The 19087-nt window shown below is 37.9% G+C and overlaps 1 protein-coding gene across 3 annotated transcripts in view; it reads left to right on the forward strand.

The window, feature by feature from the left end:
- The window catches only part of PTPRR (protein tyrosine phosphatase receptor type R), a 140914-nt gene that overhangs the window by 54564 nt on the left and 67263 nt on the right, over window positions 1-19087 (forward strand). For all 3 annotated transcript variants that reach the window (XM_042017769.1, XM_042017768.1, XM_042017770.1), the window contains exon 3: window positions 17541-17654. In XM_042017769.1, coding sequence (XP_041873703.1) covers window positions 17541-17654 — 114 coding nt within the window. The remainder of the gene's footprint in view (window positions 1-17540; window positions 17655-19087) is intronic.

Below are 19087 nucleotides of genomic sequence, written 5' to 3' on the forward strand. Positions count from 1 at the left end.
TAAAAGCATTTCTCCTTGGCATGTAATTTAAAAAATAGGGTTTAATGGTTGTTGGTAATTGCATGTATATTCTGGGATCAGTATGCGTAGTGTTCAAAATTGATGTTACTAATTAAATAACAGAAAGGGGAACCAAGACTTAATTGCAGTCTGTGCAGGTTGCCCCTCAGGTGTTTTGTGTCACTGGGTAAGTCTCAGCTCATTAGCAGAAACAAAGTCAATAAGTGTTTACAGAACTGGAAGCAGCTGGAGAATTACAAAATCATTACATCCCATAGAAGCTGTGTGCATGTGAATGTGTGTGGTCCTGGTCCTGGTCCTGCTCCTGATCACCAGCGTGTACGACACATTAATGGATTGAAAAGTGGTAGAAAATGACAGCATGCATGTAATTCTTTCTGTTGATTACCAAGATAAAAGATATATTAACTGAATTTTATTACCTCCCTGATGTGGCTGTACATAATTCAGTCAGTTCAGAGGTTAAATAGGGATTGTATTCACATAACCCCTCCCTGTTTTCCTGGAAGGATCTGTTCATTTGTTTATCAGATATGAACCCTGACTCACTTTATAAATCACTCCTTTTAAAAACATTTCTTTACAGGTGAACTACACATGCTGTTCCAAAATTTTTATTGTCTGGAGTTTAGTCATATTAAGTACATGATGTTCAGGTGAACTTCACCTGAATCACCCAGTGTATCTGACCTGCCTAGTTATCCCATGATCCCTGATTCTGAGTTATCTCTAAGCTTCTGCATTATCTTCACATTTCTGTATGACTTTGTGTGACTCAACAGACCTCTAATAAGCATGTTGACTGGCACAAAATTGCTACGAGCAGTTTTCTGAAAGAGGTCATCTGTTCCTGCATATTTGCCGGTTTACCCTTCTGTTTGCTCTTTAGACATCCAATATGATTACTTCTGGAATAGAATATGTACATCAAATTACTATCACCCATAATACCTAGAATCTCCTTCTTTCTTTTCTCTAGGATTATGAAAATTTTGCCATCTCAGTGTGTATCCGTGTTAATATTTAAACAAAAACAGCTTACATATACTTAAGTCTGCTGGCCCTAGCTACCCACTGATAGATTTTCTTCCTTTAGGCATTGCCAGCCATTCATGTAGCCTTCTTTTGTTTTAATGTAGACTTTACAGGACATCATGTAGACTTTACAGTATTTATATGGTTATCTAGAGCAGTAAGAATTAGCCTTCTTCACAGCAGCATGATTTCTATTATTCTATTTCTAGTCTTTCCACAAGCTTCGCAGTTTTCTGCATGAACAAGCACTTTAGGTTTTCATGAATGGGGGATGTCCAGGTGTCAGCACTGTCTGGATTTGAAAGGAGGGCAGCAGGCTTCCTGGAGGGCTGGGCTGTATTTGTAGCTCACAAAATATTTCTCTGTGTCTCCTAAAGGTTTTTCTTTCATTCGTGGCCATACTCAGTGGAACCTTTCACAAGGTGGAGCTGTCATGGGCGGACTGTCTTTTCCAGATCTGCAGAATATGTAAGACAAGAGCCTTAGGCTGGGGTTGCACTGCCACTGCCGTGGTCACTGTTGTCAGAATTCCAAGCAGCCTGCAAGTGGGTTTGCACTGCAGATAGATGTGCAGCCCCAGCTTGAGGTCATATTCATTATAAGGCTCTTTAGGAAACGCTGAATTGCAACCTTCTTATAGCAAGCAAACTCATGTCCAAAAACCCAAATTAAAGGCACTACGGAAGTGCAAATATCACTATGGTGTGAAATGTTGTCTTTCATCAAATTTACTTAATGGAATTTGAATATTTGAGTGTAAAATTCCCATGGGGGATGGAAACTGATTGATAACATTAAGTCTGTATTCCCAATTCTCTTTCTGCTTTTCCAAGTTTCTAAGGCAGTCTGTTATTGCTTCTTAGTAACAGCTCTCATCACATACCCTCCCATTATTTCATCTTTGAACCAAGAATGGCACTGCTGCTTCTCTTTACAACCAGATGTAATACTTCTTCACTCTAAGGTAAACAACTACATCCTCTACTAACAATTAAAGCTCGACATGTGTTCAGTTGTACTTGAAGTTTGAATACACAGGTGTGCATAAATACCTTAAGGATATGACCTTAAAAATTCTCATATATCCAAAGACTCATCTTCCTTAAGGACATAAAATGTCAACTAGCAGCTTCTTTCTTGCATGAAAGATTTGTGAAAAACATCGTTAAATAACAAAAATTGTCATTTTTCTTATGTAGCTGTCCATTCTACTTTCTTTTACTAAACCATCTTAAAAATATTAAAATTAAAATGTTTGAGTCACTGAATGAAGATTTGAATTTTTTATTTATGTAAGTGGCAGAATGGCTGTTATTATTTATTCATTGAATTTTGAAAAATATTTTTGAAAATGTGTTTTTTTTCATTTGTGAGCTGCTCTATGATCTATATAATCTCTATATGACTTTCTAGTGCAGAAGACAGAGAAGACACAGAATACAGAATTTAAATGAAATTTAAAATCTTCACAGGTGAAAGTCAGAGCTTAGAATCTCTAATTATAGTCTAATTTTAAAAGACTCATGAATCATAAATATGTTTTCAAATTATGTTAGGTAAAAAAAGACACAATTCAGCTGACATGATGAAGTTCCCATCTCAGTCAGGTTATGCAGGTAATTTAAATGCATGTCTTGTGTTTTGTATATTAGCTATATAATATATTATGATGGCAGTTAACTGCAAAAGTAGTTCTTAATAAAATAGAAGAATCTTTAATGGTGTATAATACATGCTACAAACAGAAAAGAACACACATGGTTAAATACAAAATAACAGCTCTGGGGTCCCCAGCACAGGAAGGACACCAGCCTGTTGGAGTGAGTCCAGCAGAGAGCCACCAAATTGATTGGAGGGATGGAGCACCTTGCCTGGGAGGCAAGGCTGAGAGAATTGGGATTGTTCAGCCTGAAAAAGAGAAGGTTTCGCAGTGACCTTCCAGTACCTGAAGAGAGCCCACAAAAAGGATGGAGATAAACTTTTTACAAGGGCATGTAGAGACAGGATAAGGGGGAATGGCTTCATGCTGAAAGAGAGTAGCTTTAAATTAGATATCAAAAATAAAAACTCCTTTCTGTGAGGCACAGTAGCGGGTTGCCCAGAGAAATTGTGGATGCCCCATCCTTGGAAATGTTCAAGGAGAGGTTGGATGGGACTCTGAGCAACCTGGTCTAGTGGAAAGTGTTCCTGCCTGTAGCAGGGGGGTTGGAACTAGATGGTTGATTCTGTGTTAATTGATTCTGTGATCCCTTCCGGCTCAAGCCATTCTATGATTCCATGATTCAGTGCACTCAGGAGGTAATACGTAAAAAGAACTTAGATTTAGTTGTCTTTGCAAATGATATATAGGAAGTCTTCTGTTTCTGTACTTTAAAATCTGTGTAGATCTTAACATTTTTAACCTTTGTTAGGGTTAGGACACTAAAATTTTCTGACATAAAATATAAAGCATAACTCCAAAAACCCAGAAAAAGAGATAGCGAGGAATGTTGGCCAGAATTCTGTGTTGGGTGTCCAAATCTTTTTACTTACAGCATTGACATTACATACGTTTTCCTGTTTCCTAAATAAGCAGCACTTGGTCTTGGTGTACTTTTGGTTATTCAGACCTGATGAATATTCATAGTCCACTGTTAGAAGAACTATGAAAAGAACTGCATGTCCACATGAAAAGAACTGTAAATGTGAATGGGAATTACTATTTTTTGCTAAAGTTTTTCTTCTCCTTGCATTCTTGCTCTCTCTGTTACCCAGTATGGCATAAACCTTCACTGTGTGTTTGAAATTGTTTAGAAAGAATAGAAGAAACCCTGCCTTTAACAAAGGAGCATTCTGGACCCTGTTGTACCTGTCTGACAAAAAAGACCCAACCCAAGAACTGCAACGTATGCAATAGTAAAGGAAGAAATAAAATCACCATATGGATGACTAAGAGATGATTCTACAAATAACAATTCTGTCTATTAGAAACCCATGTTGTTGGTTAGGTCAATGCAGCAGCTGTCCAAAATACCTCTGAAGAAATACATTCCGAGGAATTCACCAGGAGCTGCATCAGTCCTTGTGGGGCTGGTGAGCTCTTGCTGAACACAGGTCCTACTCTTTGCCTCACTTGCATTGCATAATTCCATGTACCTGTTTACACAGATCTCTAATGGTGATGAAAGTGTCCCTTTTGTACAGCCTCATTCTAGCAGGACACAGGAAGAACTCCTGCTCTTACGTGAACTCCTGCTCTCCCAGGTGAGCACACCTCAGAATGCCTGGGATGGCTTGGGTCCCCTGTAGGAGTAGCTGGCAGTGCATGAATGGGGCTTGCTTTCCTTTCAGCTGACTTATAAACACCACTGATAAGGGCAGATGAAAATGAGATGCCTTAAGTAGTGCACATGACTGGGATCCTTGCAGCAGAGGCTGATCAGCTCTCAGAAAAGTAAAAGATACCGAAACGCTCTTGAGAGACAGACACAGGTCTGTTACCTATGATGGGCTGTGTTGATGAGAGGATGAAGTGCTTGTGTGTAGACCAACAGAGACAAGTTTCACTGAGTAGAATTTATCTAACATGGCAGATATAAAGCATGTGTTTATGGAGTTGTACAGAGAATTTTCCCTCATGTATTCCTGTATCCTGTGATGAGAGTGAGATGAAAAATTGACAGCAAAGGGGTCTCAGCTATGGCAGACAGCTTCACTGATTTTATTTCTCTTGTTTCTTGCAGTACCAACTTGTGAAAAAATTACAGTTAAAAAAAATCACATTTCGAAAACCGTTTTCCTACAACAACAGAAAATATTTGAGAAAGTTTACCTTCCTCTTACTGTTTCATTTGCTTAAAACACAGAGATTTCTTTATAAAATGGTTTTCATTATTTTTTTATTGTTTTACTTTTCTCTTTCCCCTTCAGCCATTTAATCAGGCGATTTCTGGAAGTTTTTCTGGGAATTTTATATTCAGTGGGGAAAAGATCATAGAAATGAGAAGCTGGAATAGACAGTTAATCTTTTGTGTCTTTGTTCATCCCAGCATGCAGTTAGTCCTTTGATGGTCCATTATTTTTGTTCAGCATTCTTTCGGGTATTTAAATGAACATTCGTCTACTACTACAGACACGATATTGATGAGGCTGGTAAGGCAGGTTTGTTGGTTTTAGTTCTAACGCAAGGAAAAGGCAAAAGAGGCATTAGTTGGCAGACTGAGGAGGAGCCCTGCCAACCCTAATGACGTTGGCAGTCAGGTACCCCATTTGCAGTAACCTACCACATTTTTCATTGAAGTGACATGATACCCTGCTGCTTTGTAGTGTAATGATGGTTTCTGGATATAGGGCAATTTGCTGTATGCAAAGCCATGATAGCAAAATTATGGTAGAGATGGGGCTGAGCCCTTTGCTGTACATACATCTCTGGTACTGCCTTGCCATCCTGTTGGGTGGTGTAGTGTGACTACACCCTCATATTGAGTTGTATGATAAAGGCTCTGCTGCGCAGGGCTGACGAGAGAGGGGATGAATGGATATAATACATACATTTAGACTGCTGCACAACTGTGTGATATCTCTGTCTTTTGGAGGAGTAAAAGATAGGACATGAAAGCTGTCCAAAATATATGATTTGCCAGCAGGGTGTGAAGAGAAGATAAAATACAGCAGGGAAGTGGGAAGTGAGGATAGTGCAGGAAATAAAGCTCTTTAAAGCTCTCCAGTAAATTCACATCTGCATCCTTGAAAATACAGTGCATGTTTAATTCAGCATGGATTGGATCCACTGAGTTTGTTCCTGTGTGCTGACCAGAGGCTGTGCAGGCCTGGCACATCTGTGTTCTGCTGTGTGCAGCTGGTGTCTCTTTGGAAGTCATGAGTTTCAATGGGATAATGTCAGTGGATTTTTTCCCCAGAAACCTTTGCTGATGAGGACCATTTGCAAAATGGATTTCTGTCTTATCATAACAAATGGGAACAAGATCTTTAAATGATAGATTATTGAGATATTTTTTCAAAATAAGCTAAAGATTAGTTGCTGCAATTAGGCATTATGTATGAAAGATAGACAACAATAACCATAGTCTCCAATTACATTCCTGTCTTTCTCTGCATGATACTGTGAAAAAAAGTGTAAATGAATATATAAATTTAAATAATGCTCTTCCACTTTTCCTGAGGCTTTGTAGCTTTCTGTTTCATTTTGGTTTTGCATTTAACTTCTGAACTTGTTGAAGTAACACACCTCCACTGGTGGATTAGGCCATAAATTTTATCTGTATACCAACTGAGATAGAAGCCATACAGCCTTTTATTAACAAGCATAGATGCTATTGTTGTCTCTTTTCTTGGATATAAGGTAGATGTCCTGTTTGTTGGGTTTTTTATGAAGTCTAGAAGTCCTCTTGCCATCATTTGCAGGACATTTGTTTTGAGATGACAGGTATCACACAGATATTGCTCTGGGTGGGAGCCATACACTCAGTTTCTGAAAAGTTGAGTGTTTCCTCACAGGCATCTCTTCCTGCCCACATGGAACAGCAGCCACAGAACCACTGGGAACGTCCTGGGTTTCCACAGTGCAGGAAAGAGGCAGGAAGTGTGCATAAAGGTACACTTGTGGCATTCATACAGAGGAGCAGTACCTCTCAAACGCAAATGGCACAGGTTGTGGTCACTTAGGGGAATCTGGGAGATTGCTTCTGGAAGGAAGGAAGGAAAGGAAGGAAGGGAGGAAGGACGGGAAGGGAGGAAAGGAGGACTTCCAAATCTGTAACTGCTATTTCTCACTGAAAGAATTATGAATTGTTTTGCTTTTGTGTATGTCTGAGAATGAGAGAACTATATGCAAATACTTCTCAATATTCTCTTTTAAGTGTGATCAATTCTAGGAATAAAAGGGGAAAAAATGTATTTTTCTCATTCTAAACATCTGAGTTTGGCTTTGACAGCTGTGTTGCCTGTTTGAAAAAAATGAACACAGATTGGTCTTAAGATCGGAATATAAAGGAGAGAAATTAAAGTTCCATGAATTAGGTCCTGTTTCCCTGTCATTTTAGAGATGTAACATTCAATTGTACAGGGCAGCACAACTTCTTCATCTTTGACCTCATTTCTTCATTTTGACCTCACAAGTGGAGTCCCCTCTAAAGAAAAGTCCCCCAAATTAGCCTGAAAGCCATTTTAGAAAACTTTTTCTCTAATAGTTGAGTCAGAAATCTTGTCCTGGACATTTGGGTCACAGTGTATTATCAAAGCCAGAAACCGGCTGGTCAAAAATACAGTATTATTATTAACAGGAATTGTTGAGGTAAAACTCTCCTTCAGTCTTTGAAGATGTGCTGTTAGTATTTTCCCTTCACCTGTGCCTCCTCTCTTTAGTACTAGACAGAAGAGGAAAATTCAGTCTGCCCAGCTGATCATGAGAATTTGTACCTAAAAGCTTCTGAAATACATTCAGTATTAGCATCTTCAGAAAGGTCAAAGAACCTGAGACAGTCGCCAAAATCATGAGATTGTCTTTTCACCTGCTTTCTTGTTTCTGAACTTATAGTAATAGTTTTGCTAAAACTTGGGACAAAGTGACATGTTCAGTCACATCATTCCATGACAGAATAAAACCCAAAATAATTCAAGTTTTATCTAAGAAAAAATTGCAGGTCCCCAAGGGTTTTGCTTCATTTGGCTTAACTTCCTTTAAAGTGCAAAATGGTAAAAGGAACGTAGGGCTGGAATTACAGGGTTGTCTTTTATTGTCTATCCTTGGTTCATGTTGATTTGGAGTGCTAAAGTAGGTAGGGTAAAGTCAGTAACATGAGTTTTATTCCAGTAATTTGTGATTATGGTGATGATAATGTCTATAAACAGACTTCTTTGGGCTAAAAGGCTGAAAGCAGATAAGGATCCAAAACATACCGATGAATCGCATCATGCTAAAAAGCCCTTGTTATTGGACATTTGTTTCCTGAAAATGGGATTCTGATCTCTCAAGAGTTGAAGGCTAAGAATCACTTCTTACTTTCAAAGTCTTGGCTGTGTTGGACCATTAATGCATACTGCCCTGGGACACGAGCCTTATTCAGGAATATCACAAGAACAGCCATTCATGTAAATACCTCAACTCCGGCTGAGTCAAATGTATTTTAAGACTTCTTTTCTTTTTTCTCCAGATGTATTTCAACTTTTCTTCTTCCTGTGCCTAGGAGCTGCAGAGGACTATGATTATGAGAAAAAAGGGAAAGTGTTTGCCTCTTTTTATAACATTCCCATTATGTCTGAGTTCTGGTAGATTTTGTTCATATGAAAATAGCAATAAAATTTGTCTCTGAAAATAAATGCATCAGAAAGCTAGGATGTCAGCAGTACTCAAATCTTACTTTGATTTTCAAAGCAGAGAGCAAGATTATGAACAAGAGTAAGTCAGTGGGAGTCTTTTGGCCTCATCAGTTCCTGAAAGATATGGAAGTTGCTGTTTGTCTTAGGTTTCTACTTTCATTTGTCATTAGTTTGTAAGCTTATGTATATGTTTATATCTGCTACAAACTAAATTTAAAATTCTGAAGATAAAATGAAAAGGATGATTTTGGCGTGGGGTTTTATGTCTGTCATTTTTTCTAGAAGGCATTTTGATTGACCTTTGTATTAAGGACCATTTTACAAAGTTGCAATGGGAATTCAAACTTCAGTAACTAAAAATAGTTAGAAAGAAACCAGCTGAAATGAGGATTTTACAAAAAGAGTAAGAAGAAACAATACTGACTTTCTGGCATTTAGAATTTTGCACTGGCTCTACCAAGAGATTTAATAATTGGACAGAATTAATAGCTGAAATGAGGGTTTTACAAAAAGAGCAGAAGAAACAATACTGGGTTTCTGGCATTTCGAACTTTACACTGGCTTTACCTAGAAGTTTAATAATTGGACAGAAAAACCCAAATGTATTCTATAGTGCTGTGCTGAACAGACTCAAAAGGATCTGTTTGCTCTGAGGATTACAGCTGGCTTTGGGATGATGAAATAGGATGTGACTGGTACAATCATGCTGTGCATAAAAGTTGTACTGGACATAATAGCACTGTGGATTTCTTTTGCAATGCAGGGAATAATTTTTTTGCCAATATTGAATGAAGGACAGATAGGAAAATTTTATGGATGCATGCATTATGCATGCCTTTCAAAGAACAAAAAGGTTGAAATAGTGTTCAGCTGAGCTCTCCCAGCTCTCCTTGTGTTTCCAAATCCCTGCATTGTCTTGTGCTTTTCCATCATCTTGTCCTTTGCAACTGTCTACCATAAGGGAGGAGAGCAGGGAGAGGTGGATGGATGCAGGAAAAAGCCTAGAAAACTATCAGAACTTTGAAATAAACTTCAACTGTTATTTTAAGAAAACTGAAATACTTTGTGATTAAGAAAATCACAGTCCTTGTAGAAATGCAGCTCCAAATTTTAAAAAGACAGGAAGTAACTTTGGGGGGAAACATTAAAATTATCTATGAAAGAAGCTGAAAAGTTCTGTTCTATGTATCTAACCTCCATCTTACTAAAATATAAAAAATCCCATGAAGAGTCAAATTCTATTATTCCCATTTATAGACATTGAACTGAAGCAGTGTAACTGAGGCAGACTTGCTAAGGCCAGAGACACAGCAACATTTCAGCCTCTTATCCATACTAGTAATCAATTGGAAGTAATTTCAAGTGCTCCCAGTTTAATATTTTTTTAAATAGTTGTAGTATCATTGTGACTGATTTTTATAAAAAGGAATAATATAGTTACACACACAGGAGAAAATTGTTTCCTTCCATCATTAGTGCTTAATTTTCACAAGGTGGTGAAGTACAAAGATCCTTCTGTACCAAAGAAGCTCTAGAAAATCAGCCATGAAGAATAGAATTACTGCAGGCTTCTGCTCCTCTCCTTTCCCTTTCCAAAGCGCTCCCACAATACAGAGACCTGGTATTGGTATTATTTAATGATGAGGCTGCATCAAATGTGTGTCTCATGGACAGTAGATAACTTTTCCTTCTCCTCTCCTACATTCCATCAACAATGATAAGCATGCATTCCATGGGCATTTAGGACATGGGATTCTGCAAGCCTCTTACTCAGGAAAGGTCCTATTAACTTTATTGGCTCTGAATACTGAGGTGGAAGGGCTGTGGGATGCTGGTTTCTTGAAATCTACAGTGCATTAGGTTTTTGGAACCTGTACATGCTTTCTGAATTCTAAATATATAATTAATGATTGGTTCATTAATGATACCCCTGGAAAGAGGTAACGGGAACTGAGTACAATGAGCATTGTGAGGACAGTGTAACACTTGGTTTCACTGTCACCCCATTAACTACCCCACATTGTGGTACAGGAATGACCCCCACAACTCAGAAGCCAGGAGAATGAAATAACCTACCTTCTGAGATTTCCTGTGGAATAGGGAAGACTACTCTGTGTCTTCTCATTAAATGTGATCAGTAAATCCGCATTACCTTGTGACACCACGCTGAAAGAGCTGGCTCTTATCTTCGCTTTCAGACTGCGAGCCCAGAGGTTAGTGCAAAACATAGGACTGACAGAAATTGAAGTGCACCTCTTGAAGACAGGCATTAACAAACCTTATCCTTACTAGGCTGAATTTCATTCTCATACACTTCAATCATCAATGAAGGTCATAGAGTCTTCCTATGGCTGACTGACTCACTGCCCAAGTGCATGTAAGCTCAGTGAGGGAATTGAGGGAATCATGGCCAAGAGCCAGACCTCACAGATGGAACATTTCTCACTCTTGTGTTGATGCTTCCTACAGAATTGATCAAATCAGCCCCAAATCAGCTGATCTCATTTGAGAAATTAGTTCTTCTCTCTGGAAAAAGAAGTGTAAATCTGTCGCACAGCTGAGGCAAACCAGTTTAGTCGTATCATCCACCCACCTCCAGGGCAGTTTTGCCAGTCTGAGCAGTGGATGCCAGTGGAGTGCCCTGGCATCACCTCAACACCTGGTATGGCATCTTCAACCTCTGCGATGCAGCAGTCTCTAGGATCATCTTCACCTGGTACCTACCTACCTGTGTAAACAGGACTTGAATGAAACCCAATGTCTAGCCCAGGATGATGGGCTGCACTCAAACCTTGCAACAGCAGACTGAGAACATTCTTCTGTTGTTGCACTATGGTTCAGCTTAATTTCTGATAGGTAGAGATATGATAGTCAACTGTATGGCAAGGCTTGTAGTATGTCTTCTGTACACTTCCCAGGGACATTAATGACTTTTAACATCCATCTAAACATCCAGCCCTATTCCTACCTCATGTTCAGTCTTTGGCCTCTACAGCTTCCTATGGTATAAAAGTCTGTGGATTAATCACAGTGTGGGAAAGGCAGCTTCGTTTTACAAATTTTCACTCTCTCATATTTTAATGAACATTCACTTGAAAATCACTTTGAGGGGGGACCATACATCTATCTGGACTAATTGGATTAACCCTACATTTCTCATCAGTGCTCCTTCTGTCTTCGATTTATTTTGGAAAGCTCATAACATGCATAAATATTTAAATGTATATGCTTTCATGAAAAATTGATCAAGAGCCAAAATTGCTATTTAATACTATATTAGAAATGCGTAATTCCAGGAAATATTATGCTTACTCTACAGAAAGGTTTTTCTTAACAGATGTGGGTTGGGTTTTTTTCCTAGGAAAAATGTGAGTGAAATTCTACATTGTCACATCTTGAAAAGTGACATAAAAATATACCAAACTTCCCTGGACTAATCAGGACTGAAGCAATCAACCTATTCCTATCACTTTTTCCTAATATTTATACAGAACCAACTTAGAGCTCTATTTTCTCATCACCCAAATAGTGTTTGGACATGCATTTATATTTTTGCAGTCTACATGTGAAATTTGGGATTGTTTGGCAGATTTGTATATTCTGCAGCCTCAGTGTCTCCTCATTAGGAAATGGATGACTTAAATAGAAGCATGTTCCAGGTCGAGAGTCTCAATGCTTTTCACTGGATCTTATAAACTCTTAATTTATGCCTGTAATTTTTCTACTATTTCTGTTGATTTTCACTACACTTTATTCAGTAATTGCTCACTGACATTGGAAGTATTTAAATGTCCCAAGATCAATATTTCTAGTCATACTGTGTTTTAGCACAAATATATTATGTATGAAAATTTGAGTAGTTCACTGCAGACAACTGCTGATACACAGAAACATGAAGCTACTTTTTAATTAATCACTAAGAATAATTGATTTTATACTCATGAGAATTTTATCTTAGTTTACAGACATAATTCAAAGTTTAATGTGGACCTCATAAAAGGGCAGGTGTTTCCTCTTGGAGAAAATCATATGGTAGTGGGAGAGGTAAATGGGAGAGGAGTGAATGTACCTCAGATACCAGTTTGGCTTAGGGCAAAGTCCCTTTGGAGTGGCACTTGGCAAAATGCATTGTTGTAGTTGCATAATGCTGGCTAGGGATATGCTGCCTCCCACGACTCACACAATTTTAGAAAGCCAAAATCTTCTGTGCATGTGTATCAGGCACCTGAGCCAACCAAAGGGGCTAACCTGATGCCCAGTGCAGCTGCAATCTCAAATACTAAACAGTGACAGGAAGGAAAATCTGATGTGTTTAAGGGGGGAAAAAGAAAGAAAATTCAGGTATTTTCACAATTTTTTGCCAGATTTGTTGTAGTCCTGCACCAAAAACTGTACAAATACATCTGCAATGCTTTCAACTTCCCTCCTGATGAATCCATCCTTATTTTGGTTGTAAAGCTGAGGCTGTGTGATGAGGGTGACAATATTAAACACTGTGACACTAATGAGCTGTACACACTCACTGTGCAGGCAGCAGATCAGGGTGCTCAGGATCCCATAGCTTGGCCACAGTGCAGGATATGCTTTAGTGCAGAAAACCTTCCCATTTTATAGTATTTTTGTTGATTTTTTAAAAACATATAAAAATAACTGGAGCACAGACAGGTAAGACAGTGGCTTTCTGGGCTTTCTCTTTTGTTTGACTTAACTAAATATGGGTGTTGGTTTGGTTTTTTTTTTGTTTTGTTTTAGCACAAAATAGAACTCACTACCCCGTGGCCCTGAAGTACGTAAAATTCCTAGCATGTATAATTTTTCTATTTAGTTTTCATCTTTTTTCATAAAAGTATTGTTAAGACGTATACTGTCACCTTTAATCTTCTTTATCCTTGATTATTTTTGTTCTGTATAATCAGTTTAGCTGGAGGTTTGAGAAAACATCTGTGGTGGTAGGATCAGAAGGAGCAACAATGCATAGAAACTGAATCGTGTATTTGAAGCTCATTGCAGAAAGGATATAATTGGTGATAAGGAAAATGTAAGAAATAGATGCTTCTCTGAATTTTTCTTGAGAAGCAGAACTTGACCTGGAAAATTATGGTTTATTGTAATATCCTAAAAATGTTATTTCAGACTCTCTGTTACACATTCCCTTTCGTGTTAGGGATTTGTTTGTCCCTTTAGCATGAAGATCTTTATTAAGAAGCCCCTGTAGGATGTCAGTTGTGAATGATCTTCAGTGGATTTCTGTGCTGAGTTTCCCTTTATGGAACTCTGTCTTCCCAAGTCTTCCATTACACAGGCAGAAAACTCCTTTAGTTCAAATTACCTTTTTTACTTGACTCAGAGAAACCTAGAAACTGTCGCTACAGTTGCAATATCCAGGTCGGTAATTGCTCAGGAAAATGAGCCGTCCAGGGTGTTCGCCTCTGGGCTCAACAAGTCGCTATTGCCAACAGAGGCAGTGGATTAAAAATTATAACCTCCTTGGGGAGGTGGTTGCAATCCATGATAAACACTGCAGATGAGCAAAGGTAAAGGCTTAGTGCTGTCTTACTGGGAGGCTTCAGCCCTTTCTTTTCCAAGGCAAAAGGAGCAGCTAGAGGAACACAGTAAGACATAACTTGCGTATCTATGTTAACGCTTTGTTTTATTTGTGTAGATGGATTACTTTACAGGGGTTAATTTCACTTTTTTTTGCAGGTGGTATTAGAACTCATAAGGATTTCATTTTTGTAATTATAACCTGTAAATGACTGGTCAGGTTTCCATTGAAGGAGTGATTCTCTTAATAATGACACCTTATATTGTTTGTCTAGGTATTGTTGCATTTGTACAGGTATTGTTGCATTTGTGCTTCATCCATTAGCAGTTTTCTATCCTAATCTCTTACCTTTGTGGACTATAGTCAAAACAATATCTAGGTATGCCATCAGAATGGCACAATAATATTAAAATATTTAAATTTTAATAACCTTTTGAAAATTTTCTGATAGAAACACTTAAGACTTCTTTTCCTTTCTTTTTTCTATATTATTTCTTTTCTTTTTCTTTTTTTTCTCCTTCTCACTAACTTTTTTCAACAAAAATTGTTATACTTAAGAATTTGCAGAAAGGCAATTTTACACCAGACCCTCAGGTCAGAGTTAAATTTCAGTCACCTTCAGGAGGCATGTGCCAGAGTCGAGAATATAATGCCCCCAAGTGTTGCCTTCATCCCAGCCCAGTCTGATAATGTTGTTGTAATTGAGGAGATCCATTGCCTATGCTGAATAGACATAAATTAGTTGTGATCTTGTCAGAAGGAACTTGGGAAAAGACTGTAATCTTGCCCTGTTCCTATCATTTACCATAAGCACGCAGAGTTGGCCACAGTAGAATGAACTTGATACACCTCGAATCTGGTCAACTTCTGCTTTATGCTTTTATGTATACAGTACCAAAAAAGGATAATAGAGAGCACAGGGCACATTTGTGATGTTCTTCTCACTCTAAAGCAGGTGCTCTTGGGATCCCATCAAGCATTTATGTAAATTACCTTTCACTGATTGAGTTAGAAATTCCATTCCTAAAGTGACAGATTCTGGATTGCTTCCTTTCCTTTTGACAGGAAGAGTCAAATACACTCCCTTGTAGTGTCTGATGTAGAAAAAGGTGACCTGTAATATTCTTACCTAATTTTTGCTATAATTGCCGAGGAACTAAGATTCACACTGACAGCTGAAAAGGAGAAGCAGATCCCTTCAATGGACAGCTAAACAAGGGATTCTTATACTAAATGTGAGATGCTTCTTCCTTGGATATTTCTTGGGTTTTTTTGGGAGGAAAAGTCACAAAAAAAAAAAAAAAAAAAAAGCAACCCCAAAATTTAAAAAAATCTTTATAGCTGCACAAGATGCATCCTGAGGTAAGGCTTAAGGGCAAATTTCTTCCCTTCTATTTAAGAGGTTTTCTAAAAGGGTCCTGTAATCTCTGGCTGCAAGACCAGGTGGGAGTTTTAAGCAGCTGATGCCAGACTGACAGGGTGCTGCAGTCTTCAGGCTTTCCCCAGGACCACGAAGGACAATGGAACTGTTACAGAGACACACACACACTGCAGCCTCGGATGAATATTTGTTAAATGACCGAATTCAGACCTGGTAGGCGGAAATGTGACTCTCTTGAAGATAATGGAGTTTCACCACATTTTACTGTCCCTGGGTATGATGAACCACAATCCCAGTACACTAAATCTGTGAGAATTTGTTACCTCCTTATGGGCTCTTTAAGACCTTCTATTGCCTCTGAAGCTAGATATTTTTCTGGCTGTTTCATTTCCGTGTTTTTATCAGTGAGGTCTTAACACACTATTTAACAATATCTCTATTACTGTGTTATGATACCTGGCTCAAGCAGGTTTATATGAATGTATTTTGATTTTATGCCTGCTAAGTTTGCTCACTAACAACAGTTATTATTATCCCCATAACTCAGGGTCACCAACTTAGACACTCTTTATGCTATCCGAATGGATCTCTAGGGATCCTCATGACAGTCTTTCTATTTCAGCAGAAACTCCCTTTCTCATTTACTCAAGATCTTCAGACCAGGTTGTCTCAGTGTACTGACAGCTTCAAAGCTCCAAACCAGTTCTTCTCAGGTGTTCCATGAGTCTGGGGTACAGAAGACAAAGTCTTCACATCTGTTACGTTCCCTCTCAAGATATCTCTATATTTCGGTGATTAGGGTTGGAGCAGTTTTGTAAGCACTGAGGATGTCTAATTCAAGAAGAAGCAAAGAGAAGATTTTGCATTTTGAAAATGCCATCGTATTTTAAATGGAAGAATCTTATCATACTTCAAGTTGCAATAAAGCTCAGCTGTGTGGTAAGAGCAGATCTCATGCATCAAGACCCGACAATCCCAGTGGTGTAAAAAAATGAGAAAAAGGGAGGAAAAGAAAGAAAAACACTCAGTACTGACAGAAAAATCAAATTGATAGTGGAAAAGGAAAGCAAGTATTTTATGGTTTTACATTATAGCTTACAAATACTGATAAAGAGCAACAGTCAAAATGTGTGATGTTGTTTTTCTTTGAGAAAAAAGTTTTCTTTCTTTCTGAACCATAGCCATATTCCCAGTGTGATATCTGACCCACGGATATTTAATTCTCTTTATGCAGCTCTGGTTAGGAAGGAAGAATACTTGCTCGGTTCCTCAGAGCAGCAAGCTGGCCTGTGGCTCTAAATAGGAAGTTTAAAATAAAAAAATTAATCTTTTTCATCTCAAGTCAACTGGCTCAGGCAGAACTTAGTAACTTCCTAAGTCAGAAGTTGCCAGAAGCGTTGGAATGCTTCTGTGGCCATCTGACATAGTCATCTTTCCTCTCTTCTCCACTACATATTGTCTGCAAAAGGGACATGAAAGCAAGGAAGCGGACCCCAAAGTACCACATGGAAGTACTGTCTACCAGGCATCATGTGGAGACCCAATACCTGGGTCTTCTTGGACACAGAAGATTTGAACCTAAATTATTTCTTGGGTAAAATTCCACTGACTTCACAAAAAGAATCTGAACTTGAGGAAACTTCTAAATTTCACTCTGATTCTAACACAGGGAAAGAAAACGCTTCAGTGCTATAGTTTGTCTCATCCTGTGACTTGCGTGAGGAAGCTTTAGGAAATTCAAGAATGGGGAATTATCCAGAATGTTTCATTTTTGATCTCAGAAACTGCTAATCAAAATTAAAATTGTATGATTTCACTATGTCTGACTCATTCTTCACCTTCAGGGAGATATGCTACGACAATATTCCAAAAGAATCTTCATTGTGCAAACTCAACATCTCACTCTTTAAGGATGCATTGATGTTTAATGCTTGACTTTATTTCTAATGTAGTAATTGTGTTATCTTCAACATTGTGACCTGTCCAAGGAATTAAGCTGAAACCATCTGGAACCCTTTCTGAGTGTACTTGGGTAAAGGTGGTACTTTGCTAATGAATAGCATTTAAGGTATTTAAATTTACCTTTGGACTTATTATATATTGTGATGCACATAGATTACACAGATTATTGTTACAGGAAAAAAACCCAACAACAATTTAGTGAAAAGCCCCAGAGATCAGTCGTCTTGAGAACTAAATGTCTTGAGCAAGGAGTTCATTTGAACTGATTTTGTTTTTTAGACACTGCAAATGGATGTAAACAAGCTGAATATCACATTGCTTCGGATATTTCGCCAAGGAGTGGCAGCAGCACTGGGACTGTTACCTCAGCAAGTTCATATCAACAGACTCATTGTAAGTACCAAAAGACAGTGTGTATTGAAGTGTACCTGTTTCTTTAAATTCTCTTAAATTTATTTTCCTGTCACTATGGAAGAGTGCAATTAAATAGGACAGAAGAATACTTATTATTTCATTTTTTCAACTGCACTACAGAAAAATTGATCCCCATAAAAAATTATTTAAATTTTCTTTTGAAAAGACACCATTGTCAGCTAAGCCAGATAAATCTCTTTTTTGTCCTATTCATAAGCAGATTGCTTATCCCTTAGTTTTCATTCGAATGCAGTTCTTTTTCAAATTCACACCTTATCCATGTTTTGTTTCTCAAAGGTTGAATATTGCTCAAAAAATACACGTGATTCTTCCTTTCAAAGGCATCTTCACAATTTATCCTCAGACTTTCTATTAGTAAATTAAATGTCATCTCACAATATTACTATTCGTGCTTTGTTATTCTGCTATAATAATCTGTCCTCAAAAATGATATTGTAGACTACAGCATCCTATTGGCAAAAGATGGTGATAAATTTGCTTCTAGCAGAAAAGGCTTTTTTAATCAACTGTCATTGTATGGTTTTCTGTGTATGCATATTTAACACTGTTGTCTTTTTATGACAGTTTTACCATGAAGCAAGAAAACCCAGCATCATGTGTGTATTGCTAGCCTTCAATTCACTTTGCAGAGGGAAGAAGAGTTATTTTATTCTACATGCAGGGTGAATATTAGGGAAGAAAACTGACAGGTTCAGCATAAAAGTATTTTCTGCCTTGAAAGGTTGATAGGATTGTATACATCAAAAAGATTATAAAACTCTTTCAAGTAATGTCTCTGTGAGAAAAGATCGCACAAAAATACAGCGAAAAAGATCAATAGGAATGCACTGCAGCCCTTTTCATGTTCTTCAGGGATCTCACTCATTCGTGACAAGCGATGCTAAATTTCCTTTGTCCCCTGCATTGACCAGAATGAAAGATTGAAAGACGTATTCAGAGAAAAGCACAATTAAATGAGAAATGTTTTGGAGTCTGAGATGTGTATTTCAACATACTGAATCACCTAGTAGCTTTCTTACTATGCTCTATAGAAATTATGTAAATAAACAGAAGAAACATGCTGTTCATTTTCCTACTGGCTCCATTGCTTTTTGCTTTCTCCTCTCATTTGTGATTTAAGGGAAAAGGTAATGTCATTTTGCACCTGCATATAGCCCAGAATACAGTAAGTACTATTATTAATTAGTCTTCTCAACACCTGTAAAGGTTTTTCTATGAGTTAATATTTCAGCGATACAAGAAAGCAAGCAAACTTTTCCCTTATTTGCTCTAAAAATCATGCACAGTCAAAATTCACAAGGAAGACAAATACATCTTAGGAGACATTATTCCCACTTTTCATCCTAACATGAGACAGTTCCTCTCATGCAGAGTGCTGACAAGCAAGCAGA

The sequence above is a fragment of the Corvus kubaryi genome, unplaced genomic scaffold (genome assembly GCF_017639235.1).
Source record: "Corvus kubaryi isolate FWS band 111438036 unplaced genomic scaffold, C.kubaryi_AGA036_p1.0 137, whole genome shotgun sequence".
Taxonomy (NCBI): domain Eukaryota; kingdom Metazoa; phylum Chordata; class Aves; order Passeriformes; family Corvidae; genus Corvus; species Corvus kubaryi.